Source organism: Schistocerca americana, chromosome 11 (assembly GCF_021461395.2).
Source record: "Schistocerca americana isolate TAMUIC-IGC-003095 chromosome 11, iqSchAmer2.1, whole genome shotgun sequence".
NCBI classification, from domain to species: Eukaryota; Metazoa; Arthropoda; class Insecta; order Orthoptera; family Acrididae; genus Schistocerca; species Schistocerca americana.
In genome coordinates, this window is record NC_060129.1 from 79,137,375 (window position 1) to 79,151,590 (window position 14,216).

Sequence of the window (14,216 nt, forward strand, 5' to 3'; positions counted from 1 at the left end):
TTTTTTTTTTTTTTTTTTTTTTTTTTTTTTTGTTGCTGGTATCATCTGTGATGAGATGGCTTCTTCGTTTTGAGTTGATACAATAATAGGCTTGATGTTGTTTTTTGTGTACGTCATCTCAGCCATCTCATTTATTCTAGAACCTATGAACTTTTCCTCATGAATATTTAAATGCATACCATGCCCGGTGAAGTGTTTCCTTTCCAAGAATTTCACATCTAGGAAGTTTGTGTTTCTGTGTGCTTTGCATATTTTGCGAAATTGCCTGTTGGCCTTAATAATTTCCTGGTTGACACATGACATTTCTATTAGGTCATATCTGTGTAGTATTCCAGTCACTGTTACACTTTCATTTTTCATTGTATCTAGGGTTTTCCGGAGGTCACACATGGCACTTTTTAGTTCATTGCAATAAACATCGTTTGCACCACCAATTATAACTAAAACCCGATTTTCTTGTGTAGTGTTATCACGCTGTATATTCCTCATAACTTCGTTCATAGGGGCCCCAGGTTTTAAATAGCTGGTAGCTCTAAGATTTTGTTCATTTTCCAAGATTTTTGCGAGATCATGACCATGACTGTCTAAGTATACAACTAACTTGGATTTCCTAAGATATGTATTTCTGCCATTACTGCCTTTTGGGGCAATGCTATTTCTATATTTTCGTATATCAGCAGCATCTGTTAGATGGCAATCAATATCATTAAAGTCTTCCCTGTTTGCTTTTATACCATCTAGAATGGCGAAATTGTTCTGTAGTTTTTTAGAACTAGGCCTGCTGTAAGCACTTTCTGATTCACAGTTTTTGTTTTCAAGAGGATTCCTCAATACTTGCTTTAAATTTTCCAGAAATTCTACGTATTTTCTAGCTGCATAATATATCACAATAAAGCTCATGTAACACATTTAGTTCAATTCTAGCAGTGCACATTTCTGTTGCTACTTGGAAACCGTTGCACAGTTGACCACAATCGCACGAGATTTTATCAGAGTTTAATTTCACAAAATAACTTGAGTGGTACCATTCATGCGTTAGTGAGCGTGCTCTAATACATTTTTCCACTATAATATCACATGAACAACACTTTACTGATGATAGTAACTCAAAATTTATGGAGCAATTTACCACAGTTTGTATATATGCCGCCATCTTGCATTCAATGCTAATATAAGTATGTTGTGTTGATTGAGAGTGTCTGTTAGGTGTTTTAGTTTTCCAACTTTCATAAGTGTGTTGATGTTGAGTCCCCAGTAGGTGTTTCTTCTTGGGTCTTATCTTTGAAGAAATACTAGGAAGCTCTGACTCTTCCTTACATGATGTTCTAGGCTCTCCAGAATCCAAAGGTCTAGTTGCACCGCCATGAATAGCAATGGAAGATTGGTTATTTTCTGGAGTAGTTTTCCTTTTGAAATTTACCATCATGTCTTAGGTTAAAGTTTGGTTTGGGGAAAGGTAGTTGAACCTTTCCATGATAAAAATTCAAGCATTTAGCTTAGAATTATAAGTGAGGCCACCACTAACATGTGGGACAGATGTCTTTTGTAGCCACCCACTGTGGGAACAGATGCTACAGTCTGGTGCTTTTATACAAAAGCGAGGTGTTACTCCTCCCCCTCCACCTTTTTCAACTGGGCTTGGGAGCGGCTTTGGCAGAGTTACACCAATGCCTTTAAATGTCCCCATAACCAGAAATCTGATGGATCCAGTTTCATTGAATGAGAGGCCATTCTAAAAGGCTTCCATGATCAGCCCATCACCTGTGTAACATTGTGGTGAGGTACTGTCATACAACCTGTAGAAAATGAGGTGGTGCCCCATCGTGTGCAAATCGTTGTCTTCCTGCAAGGGTAATGTTCACCAATAGCACTGGTAATCCATTACTCAGGAATCAGTGGTACAGAGCACCTATTAATCTGTTTGGTAAAGTGTATGGACCTATGAATCTGTCACTGACAACTCATACCCATACACTGATGACGAAGTGATCTTCAAAGATTGCTCGAGCGTTTGTATCTGCTCATGTTTGTATTGTGGTAATTTACTAGGCCCTCTCTTGTGAATCCAGCCTTGTGTGCAAATAAAATGCTACACATTATTCATCACAATTAGTCCTAAACAAATACATATTTCAACAGGTATTGCTTTCCACACATGTAATTATAGCAATATTTCTACTAGTATTAACTGACAGCACTTCCTGTAGGAATATGTGACACTTTTTTAAAACACCTTGTTCCTAAACATCATATAGTCTGAGTTTGGACTGGGTAGTATCTGTAGAAAACCTTTAATTTTCTCTAGTTCCAATCCTAATATCTTCACTTTAGCAACTTACTATTCATATCCAAGTCCCCAACCCCTGTTGTGCTTTGCATGGTACTATGTTGTATTGTTGCAGTTTGATCATGGTTACAACTTTCATTGGATTTACATGTTAAGTTATAATTGTCCTCAGCTTTTATATCTTCTTGCCAGTTAGGTGTCTGACAGCTTACACCCCTACACAAGCCCTTCAGAATAAGGAAACATTCTGTTTCCGGCATATTTTGTTTCTGAACTGAGTCAGTTTCTTAATGCCATGCCATCTTCATCTTCCATGGGGTTTTTCTCATTTACTTTTAACCATTAGGTGGAGTGTTTTTTGTTATTTTTTCTTTCTTCTAATGCACTTTTTCATCAAACTGATTGTTATATAGTTAACTTTCTTCCTCTATGTCACATACCTTATCCAGTCCCTTTGTTTTCGTGACCTACTTTCTGTTCCTGTGGTGAATCTCATTTATATCTTGTAACCTATCAGTTTAACATTTTGGTTCATATTTCTGACTTTATATGGTATATGCCCAATAAGAAATGTATTATCTCTCTCACTGTTACATAGTCCCTATGTAACAGTGCCCAAAAGGTCTCTCAGTCTTTTCTTGGTGTGTGGCACAGTTTACCTCTCTTCTTACACGGAATGTACACTACAAGTACAAACTTCTTACAATCCACATTTTTTGTGCCCCCTGCTCTCCACAGTGTGAGCACATTCATGTGTTTCTTTAAAGTGTTTAGCTGTGTGTCTGTAATCTCTGAATGGATCTGAAGCTTATATATTCTCTCTACAGGTAGCAGAGTTGATCTCCACCATGTGATGTGATGCTGGCTCCTCTTTGGTTCCTGTCTAGAATTTGGCTTTAATCTGCTGGTCAAAACATTATCTTTTTCAATCATTTTCTAATTTTAATAAATTTTGTTAATTTTCTTCTATACAGGGGATTGCAGGAACAGATGTTGCCAAGGAAGCTTCTGATATCATTCTGACAGACGACAACTTCAGAAGCATTGTGAAGGCCGTAATGTGGGGGCGGAACGTTTACGACAGCATTGCCAAGTTCCTGCAGTTCCAGCTCACTATAAACATTGTCGCTGTCGTTCTGGCCTTCACTGGTGCCTGTGTCATTCAAGCAAGCCCTCTCAAGGTGAAAACATCACACACAAGTCTTTTACAGCTTTCAGATACTGAATCTTCAAACTGTAACTGCATAGGCTTTGGCAGCCTGAGACAGTTAATATAAAGCTGTCTGTATGCAGAGCCACTTGTTGTTATAAAATAACTTTTACTAGACAAGTAAAACTTACAAAGGGAGGATAGTATGACAACATGGAAACTTCTATTTTGCAAAATACAACTCTGTAAATAATGCATGTGTTAACATACTTTATCTGAACAAAAGTATCTGAACAACCCTATGTAATCATTTTAATTGAATCAACTGTGGGTTCGTGATGAAACATTGTATATTAACTAAACAAACACTGTATTTTGCCTTGTTTCACAATTTTATTATTAATGTTATTGCACAACCTAGGTTTCAGGTTATAAGCCCATTTTCAAGTATATTGCTGACTCCCAACATGATAACAAGGCAAAGATATAATCTCAACTTCTTACGATGTTGATCCATAGCTTAATGTACAATTATGTCAATGACCAACCTTTAAAAAATTACAGACATTATTACACATTCAGCAATTACACTACAATGACCAGACTGAAGTTATGCCTTAGCCAAGAGCTTTTTAACTATGATGGACTGGGGCCCAAAGTTTTGCTTCTATCCTAGGGTTGTGATCTCATCTAAAAGAGGTAAATATTTGAATTGGGTTGCTTATTTAATAATAGGTGTGAGGATACACATATTTCTAAAATTTCTAATTGGTTGAGTTTGGCCCCCTTTTCATCTGTGTGTAGGACTTGAACATCCGTTGTGTATTTGTGGCTGTTGTTCAGGCAATGTTCTGCAAAGGCTGGAATCAGGCATCTTCAATCTCCAGCTTCTGTGGTGTTCTTTAAGCCTGGCACAGATTGACCTCCCCATCTGTCCACTGTTGGAAGACTGACACTCATGGCATGTGATTTTATAAACCCCACTTTTTGTGATAGCTGGTTGTTTGTTTTTTCATTGAACAAGAAACTACCTACTGTCTGAGGGACATAGAAACATGTTTGTGAACTCATCTAAAAGAGGTGAATAACTGAATTGGGTTTGCTCACTTAATAATAGGTGTGGGAATATACACATCTGTCTTTTAATTTCTAAAACATGTTTCTATGTCCCTCAGACAATAGGTAGTTTCTCGTTTAATGTAAAAGACAAACAACCAGCCATCACAAAAAGTGGGGTTTATAAAATCACATGCTGCGAGTGTCAGTCTTGCTACATTGGACAAACAGGGAGGTCAATCTGTACCAGGCTTAAAGAACACCACAGAAGCTGGAGATTGAAGAGGCCTGATTCCAGCCTTTGCAGAACATTGCCTGAACAATAACCACAAATACACAATAGATGTACATTTCCTACACACAGATGAAAAGGGGGCCAAACTCGACCAATTAGAAATTTTAGAAATTAATAGACAGATGTGTGTATCCCCACACCTATTATTAAACGAGCAAACCAAATTCAATTATTCACCTCTTTTAGATGAGATCACAACCCCAGGATTGAAGCAAAACTTTGGACTCCAGTCCATCATAGTTAAAAAGCTCTTGGCTGAGGCATAACTTTAGTCTAGTCATTGTAGTGTAATTGCTGAATGTGTTAGAATGTATGTAATTTGTTAAAGATTGGTCATTGACATAATTGTACATTAAGCTATGGATTGATACCTTAAGAAGTTGAGATTATATCTTTCACTTGTCATCATGATTATCTGTGCATTATCATCTTTGGGAATCAGTAATGTAATTGAAAATGGGCTTATAACCCGAAATCTATGATGTGCAATAACATTAATAATAAAATTGTGAAACAAGGCCAAAAACAGTGTTTGTTTAGTTAATCCTATGCAGTGTGGTACTGACCATTAGAGCTTGTGGCATCAGTCAGTAATGTCAGTCGAGAAGTGGTAACAGCAGACTAGGTCGGTGAGGATAGTTCAGTGACTTCAAATGTGGACATCACTGGATGTCACATGAGTATCAAATTCATCAGGGATATATCGACACTTCTGAAGTTGCCCATGTCACTGTTGATGATATTGTGAAGTGTAAATGTGAAGGAACAACCACAGCTGAATCAAGACCAAATGAACCTTGTGTACAGGCAGATGGGGACTGTCGAACATTGCGGAGTGTTATCATAGAAAATCACATGAAATCTGTAGAAAGAATCATTTGTGAGCTCCAAAGTGCTACGAGCAGTTTGTCTAGCCCAATGACTGTATGTAGGTAGTTAAAAAGAACGGAGTACAGAGGTCAAGCAGCTTCTCATAATTCACACATTTCTGTAATCGGTGCTAAGCTATGCTTGAGATGGAGTGAAGAGGAGTGCCACAAGACAGTAACTGGTGGAAACGATTAATTGTGATGAATTGCTACATCCTGTGGCAATCTGATGGAAGGGTTTGGGTTTGAGAGCAGTTCCATGCGGCTTTTCACGGATGATACTGTAGTATACAGAGAAGTTGCAGCATTAGAAAATTGCAGTGAAATGCAGGAAGATCTGCAGTGGATAGGCACTTGGTGCAGGGAGTGGCAACTGACCCTTAATGTAGACAAATGTAATGTATTGTGAATACATAGAAAGAAGGATCCTTTACTCTATGATTATATGATAGCGGAAGAAACACTGGTAGCAGTTACTTCTGTAAAATATCTGGGAGTATGCATACGGAACAAGTTGAAGTGGAATGATCATATAAAATTAATTGTTGGTAAGGCGGGTGCAAGGTTGAGATTCATTGGGAGAGTCCTCAGAAAATGCAGTCCATCAACAAAGGAGGTGACTTACAAAACACTCGTTCAACCTATACTTGAGTATTGGTCATCAGTGTGGGATTCATACCGGGTCAGGTTGACGGAGGAGGTAGAGAAGATCCAAAGAAGAGCGGCGCGTTTCGTCACAGGGTTATTTGGTAAGCGTGATAGCATTACGGAGATGTTTAGCAAATTCAAGTGGCAGACTCTGCAAGAGAGATTCTCAGCATCACGGTGTAGCTTGCTGTCCAGGTTTCGAGAAGGTGCATTTCTGGATGAGGTATTGAATATATTGCTTCCCCCTACTTATACCTCCTGAGGAGATCACGAATGTAAAATTAGAGAGTTTCGAGCATGCACGGAGGCTTTCCGGCAGTCGTTCTTCCTGCGAACCATACGCGACTGGGACAGGAAAGGGAGGTAATGACAGTGGCATGTAAAGTGCCCTCTGCCACACACTGTTGGGTGGCTTGTGGAGTATAAATGTAGATGAAGACTACAGAATGTTATTTGCCATCATGTGTAGTGTTAACAGTGATGTATAGAAGAGGTAGTGTTAAGGTTTGGGGGTAGTTTTTGTGGTTAGGGTGTGGTCCTGTTATTATGCTTAAGAAAATGCTAAATATGAAATATATGAACAAATTTTATGGTATAGTGTACTGCATACAGTAAAGGAACAATTTGGAGATAATGACTGTTTTCATCAGCTCAACATTGCACCCTGTAATAAAGGAGAATCTGTGGGGCAGTGGTTTGTGGACAGCAACATTCCTGAAACGTAATGGCCTGCCCAGAGTCCCAATCTGAACCAAATGGAACACTTTTTGGATTTAATGCCAACACTTCCAGTATTCTGTAAACACTTCCTTCCCCTATCCCAGCATAGTGTGACAATTTGTTCACTGTCATGCATCTGTCAGCAGTCACCAATTCGTTAACTCTCTGCACATTGTCTGGAGTGTGTGCAGTACGAGGTCTGCCGCTGCGAGGACAATCCTCAATACTGCCGTGCCCGCTTTCATCATGTAACCTGCTTGCCCACCGACTAACTGTACTGCAATCGACAGCAGCATTCCATACACCTTTTCCAACTTCTTGTGGATGTTTCCCACTGTCTCATTTTCACAGCACAGGCATTCTATGACAGCACGTTGCTTCTGACAAACGTCAAGTGTAGCAGCCATCTTGAAGACATGCTGTGGCGGTGCTACTCACCAGAACAGGTTGAACTAAGTTTGAAAACAAGTGGGAAGGATGTATCTACACACTGTAAAACTTTCACACATGCATAATGAAAATTGTATTTTTACAAAAATAGTGTGTATTTCTTTTGGAGTGACCCTCGTAACTACAGACCCATCACAATTTCCTCCTGCATCTCTAAAGTATTAGAAAAAGTTATATATAACAAACATACAAAATTTGTAAATAAAAACAGCATCCTATGTAATGAACAACAAGGATTCATAAATTAAAGGGCTACAACAGCTGCTGTTTATGAGTGCATCAATTCCATCCTTAACCTGATGGACAAAAAACAGGAATCAATAGGAGCACTTATTGCCTTGTCAAAAACTTTTGACATGGTGGATCATAAAATTTTGCTATCAAAGCTTGAAAGATATGGTACTTGAGGATTGTTCTTCCTGACTAGTTGCAAGCAGCCAGTGTGCCTCAAGCACACAAATATTGAACTAAAAACTGTAGCCGAACACTAATCTGACTATAAACAAATTAAATGTGGTGTTTCCCGAGGACCCCTTCTGCTCCTTCTGTACATAAATGATCTAAACTTAAATGCTGATGCACGTAAGACAATCGTACTTGCAGATGACACCACAATATTACTAAAAGGAGACAACAATGAACAGTTACAGCAGACAGTAAATGCGGTCACAAAACGACATAGCAGCTGGATACAGAATAATCAGCTTGTAATAAACAGTAAAAAAAACCATTGCATTGTAATTCCACAATGCTCCTAACAAGGACATGTTTATCCCATCGGTCTCTATCAGTGACGAACCAGTTGGTAACAGCACTGAAACCAAATTTTTAGGACTTTGGATGCAGAGCAACATCACATGGAATAAGCATATTGAACATCTCAATGCAGAACTGAGCAAAACATATTACCTTCTTTGCTCACTAATATCATGCTGTAGTGAGAAAACAGTAGTGAATGATATCATGCCTACTTTCATTCTTGTCTTAGGTATGGGCTCACCTACTGGGGAAACTCTAAAACAGCTAATTGCACTTTAAACTACAAAAAAGGGCCATTAGAACCTTGTTTAGGTGCAAGACTAGAGGCTCTTGGAAACCTCTGTTTCAGAAATCTGGTGCTCCTCCATTACCATGAGTATACATCATGGAAACTCTTTTATTCTTTAAAATAAATGTAATAGGTAAGGACTGCAGACGGCAAAGAAACTGTGATATACATTATCAGTTTATCAGACAAAATAAAAACTTACATATAACTCAAATCAGCACAGCCCTGTGCCAAAAAAGTACTTTTCACATGGGAGTTAAGTTTTATAACAAATTTCTTGAAAACATAAAATCTATTACTGAAGTCAATACCTTCAGAAAATCTCTAAAGTCATATTTATAGCATCACCGCTTTTACTCCATTGAAGAATATTTAAATTTATGAGATGTGTTATATCACTACTTAACTATAAAGTGCATTATTGTAACCTTAAATACTTATGACTAGAAATGACTTTCAGCTGTGTGGTTATAACTTGACTTGTCCAGTGTCTTATGCATAAGCTGCTTTGTAGACAACAGGACCAATAAATGCAAATACAAATACTTGGCCACCAGAATCCCAAACCTTACCCCTTTTGATTTTTGTTGACTGTTCAAAGCCAGAGTCTACAAGCAAAATGTAAACATGAGAGACAAATTGTTAAACACAAGAAATGAATTGATCATTCAGGTTACAAGTTGTGCTGCCTTCACAAACATCACAGGAAAGCTCCATGTGCTGTTGTCAAGGGATATTAGAAGTGCACTGAAGTCAGATGTGGAATTCATGAAAATCAACTATGAACTTAATAAGCATTTGCATTTGCTTAGTGTCATCTGTTTTTGTTTTGGTTGCATTCTGTCAGCCATACCAGACTTTTGATTTTAATTAGTGTATGGTGCCACCTCCTAAAATATTTACTATTTCTCACAGAAAACCCTATATTTTGTTTCTAGCAAATGTTTAGCTTTTTTCCCAATAAAATTTCATTTATGACTCTTGTTCATCTGCTGGTCATAATCGTTGTGTCATGTGGCATTGTTCGTCCAACAAACTATGCTCTTGTAGTGTGTAAATTCATTAACCTTCAAACACTGGTTGTCTGCAAATGCTGTTTTTTTACAGATAAGTGACCTTAATGGGTGGCAGACTACACACATTTTCATATTTCAAAATCATTTTTATTTTGTTTTAGACAATCAAGCTGGAGGTAATTTATTAAAATAGTCAAATAACAAAATATCACCAGCTGATGTTTTTCCATCCTCCGCCAAAGGCATTTTATTGTGTACACTATCTGATCAAAAGAATCTGGACAACACTACATAATGTAGATTTGACCACTAGTCATCACAGGATGTGGAGGGCATTGTGTTGTCAATAGAAAAGCATTATCATCAGAATGGGTTGATCGGGAGAGCTCACTGACTTCGAATATGGACTAGTCATTGGATGTCACCTTTATAACAAATCCATCAGGGACAATGCAGCCCTTCTAAAGCTGAACAAGTTGACTGTTGGTGTTGTGACTGTGAAATAGAAACATGAAGGAACAAGCACAGTTAAACTGAGACCAGTCAGACATCGTGTACTGGCGGACATGGACCATCAATCGTTCTGGAGGGTGGTTGTAAGGAATTCTGAAAAATCAGCAGAAGGAATCACTTGTAAGTTCCAAAAGTGCTACCAGCAGTCCAGATAATACAATGAATGCGCATAGGGAGTATAAAAAGGATGTGATACGGTTGTCGAGAACCTCCTCATAAGCCACACGTTTGTGTTGTGACACTTCAGGTACCATAAATAGTGACACCACTGGACAGTGTATAATGACCAATCGGTACACCTCCAGGCACACCATATTAGGCCGCAGCCGCAGTCTCTCCCTACTTTTCCAACAAACTTTCTGTACAGCTAATCTCAGGGATACTATGATGACTGTTTCAAGAGAGAACATTGATTGTTAATGGGTCATGAATTATAATTTATTCAAACTCTCAGTAAACGTTAACATTTTTGATAACATTCAGCATTTCAATTTATATGGCACAATTTTCTGCCAATTGCTTCCACACTGAAACTTACCCTCTCCGAGAGCCAACTGCTGCTGACCCGCACCACAACAATAACTGGTCTCCAGCATATTGTCAACAAGCAAAATACTGATAACCATGGCTAAAATAAGCTCAATAAAATAACAGGTAGAAGACGTGGTCTGTTGGTGCTGCACATTTCAGTGATTTTTGATTGAGATGAACTTATGCTGCAGTATTTTTCATCAACACACCAGTGTATAAGTGTGCACAGAATCAGCTAAGTGAAAAATCCGTGCAATATGCACATTTATTTATACATAAAAGCCGACTTTGGGATTTTCCTTTGTGTGAGACTGCGTGTACGTGATAGAGTACCCATTTAAAGTACTAGATTCGCATATTTTAATGCCCGCATTGCTTCTGCGTAATTTGCCATTGATTGTATCAGTACCCATTTTTATTGGGAAATTTCGAAGGTTTGCAAGTGCAACGAAAAACTGGTACTGTTATCGTCAGTTTTGGCCTAAACTAAATTGTGCTCTTTTAAAATTTTTGAGGACAGTAGGCATATTCTTGTTCAGAACAATCGTTCTAAAATTTCATTTTACAATTATGTGGGAAACAGGTTAGTTTGAGAATTTTTGGACACTACAAAACTGTTTTCATAGGTTACTGGCATGATTGTTTTGGATACATAATTTATTTCATAGCAAATAGCAATTTTGGCTCACAGCTCAGCGAAAGATTACATCACCCTTGAATTTCATCGTATATTAACGCAAATAAACGTGACTTTGTGACAATTTTGGAAGCTACCATTGTCCTTTGCATAATCTATGATCAATTTGTAGCAAATTGGCATTAGTGGTTTAGTTACTGTAGCAGATTTCCTAACTAACGTATTGTGTTACATCTAGATTTCCATTAAAGAGAGCTGGCCCTATATTTTACCTGCATTTATCGTAAATTATCTCTGTTTTTGAGTTTGCTAACAACTATGATTAACTTCAAAATGTTTTAGGAAACTAGTAGTTTTTGCAACGAGTTTTTGTGTTGTGTTAATAGAAATCTAGATTTGTGTATTTGCTTCAATTATTATAGAAAATTGGCAACTTTTTAGCTCAACAGATTAAAAAATAATCAGTGGGCTTAAAGTTATTTGTTCACTGTGTTATATTGCACTAGCCAAAATCAGCTCCACTCTGAATGCCGTTGTCAAACATGGGATGAGTTTCTTGATGTTTCTAAGCAGCTGTAAATTTCCTCGACTACTGTTGAATTATTGGCAGCTGCTGCGAATCAGTGTGCTGGAAGAAGTTCCAAGAGTTGTGTACCTGTGGTACCTATAGCAGAGGTATCTCAAGTAGGCCTACTACCCTCTCCCGTGGATCCTGTCTCCTTTGCAGAAAGTACAGGATCTGTCATTGCTTGTCCACTTGACTGTGGGTTACATGTCAATGTTAGATCTAGGCGTCCTGTACAGGTTGAATGGGGACCAGGGAGGGCTCAGGGTGTTGCACTAATCCCCCTAACCAACAACTGAAACTGAAACTGAAACTGAGCCCATGTGACTCACTTCATCTGTTTTGGTGAAGGCAAATACAACGAATGATGGCACCCTTCAGGAAAATGGCATCAAGGGACAGAAAAGGACACCAGATGCACTCAGTCTGTATGCCTGGGGGCCTCATTCAACCTGTTGAAGAGGCTATTCCAGCAGCCATTGAGGGAACAGGGTGAGACCACTGCGGTTTGTGATGCACATTGGAAAAAATGATGCCCGTCATTTGGGCTCTGAGTTCAACCTTGGGTCAGTTCAGCGACAGGCAGAGAAGGTTGAGAAGACCAGCCTCGCTTGTGGAGTTTCAGCGAAGTTCACAATTTGCAGCATTGTGCCCAAAACTGATTGTGGCCCTTTGGTTCTGAGTCAAATGGAAGGACTGAACCAGAGACTTCGAAGGTTCTGTGACAAGCTAGGCTGTGACTTTCTGGACTTGTGCCTTAGGACTGAGAACAGTAGGGCCTTCCTAAATAGGCCAGGTGTGCACTACACATCAGAGTCAGCTACTCAGGTAGCTCACAGTGTGTGGGGCACACACAAGGGTTTCTTAGAGTAGACAGCTTTCCATCCAATCCAGAAAACAAGCCCAGGAGTACCAGTGTAAGATCAAAAGAAATTCCTCCCTCAGGTTAGAGTATTAAAATCCTAATGGTAAGATGTCGAAACATTCACAACAAAGTGCCAGAGTTCAACGTGCTCATGAAAAACAGTGAAGCCCACATAATACTAATACTAGGTACAGAAAGCTGGTTGAAACCTGAAATTTATAGCAATGAGATTTTTGGGAAAAGTTTAAGTTTACATTGAAATGATAGGCAAATTGGAGATGGAGGTGGTGTATTTGTCGCAGTATACAAGAAGCTGAAATCCCCTGACATAGAAACTGAAGCTGCTTGTGAGATTCGGCAAGTCTCAGTATCAGGGATGGACGTAAAATGATAGTTGGACTCTTCTATTGCCCACCAGACTCATCTCCTGGTGTAAACAAAAGCTTTAGAGAAAACAGTTCACTTGTACGTAAGTTCCACAATCACACTGTAATCATCGGTGGAAACTTTAATCGTCCAACAATTAATTGGGAAAATTACAGTTTTGTTGGTGGTGGACATGATAAAACATCCTGTGAAACTTTACTAAATGCCTTCTCTGAAAACTAGCTATAACAGACAGTTATGAATCCCGCTCATGATGGAAATATATCGAACCGAATGGCAACAAAAAGACCTGACCACTTTGAGGGTGTCCACATCGAAACTGGTATCAGTGACTATGACTCAGCTGTGGCAAAAATTATTACCAAAGCACAAAGAACAACTAAAACATGCAGAAAGACATACATATTCAGCAAACTAGATAAAAAATCAGTAGTGTCATATCTCAATGAGGAACTTTAAACTTTCAGCTCAGGTCAGGAGTATGTAGAGGAACTCTGGCTCAAGTTTAAAAGAATAGTTGACCAATCAGTGGGTAGATATGTACCAAGTAGAGCAGTTCATTATGGGAGGGAACCCCCATGGTATACAGTCACTGTAAAGAAACTCCTAAAGGAACAGAGATTACTACAAAATAGGTGTAAAACAAAATGTAGGACTATAGATAGAGAGATGCTGTATGAAATGCATTTGGCTGTCAAGAGAGTAATGCATAATGCCTTTGAAGACTATGGTAGCAGAATATTGTCAAATGATTTTTCACAGAACCCAAAGAAATTCTGGTAGTACGTAAAGGCTGTTTGTTATTGGCACCAAAGTTAGTTCCCAGTCGCTAGCAAATAAGACACTGAAACTGAGTGTAGCAAAGCAAAAGACAAAATGCTTAACTCCATTTTCAAATTTCCTTTACAAAAGAAAACTCGGGAGAAATACTCCAATTTAATCCTTGTGCCACTGAAAAGATGAATGAAATAAGTGGTGTTGAGAAACAGCTGACGTTAAAATTGAACAAAGCTCCAGGCCCCAATCGAATCCCTGTCAGATTCTATACTGAATTAGAGGCTGAGCTAGCCCCTCTTTTATCTGTAGGCTATCATAGATTACTCAAACGAAAGACCGTGCCCAGTTCTTGGAAAAAGGCTCAGGTTCTCAATGTCAACCAGCACAGATTCTGAAAACACT

At 38.7% G+C, this 14,216-nt stretch overlaps 1 protein-coding gene across 1 annotated transcript in view; it reads left to right on the forward strand.

The window, feature by feature from the left end:
* The window catches only part of LOC124553251 (plasma membrane calcium-transporting ATPase 2-like), a 631,526-nt gene that overhangs the window by 495,112 nt on the left and 122,198 nt on the right, over window positions 1-14,216 (forward strand). Inside the window, exon 14 of the mRNA XM_047127138.1 lies at window positions 3,262-3,468. Coding sequence (XP_046983094.1) covers window positions 3,262-3,468 — 207 coding nt within the window. The remainder of the gene's footprint in view (window positions 1-3,261; window positions 3,469-14,216) is intronic.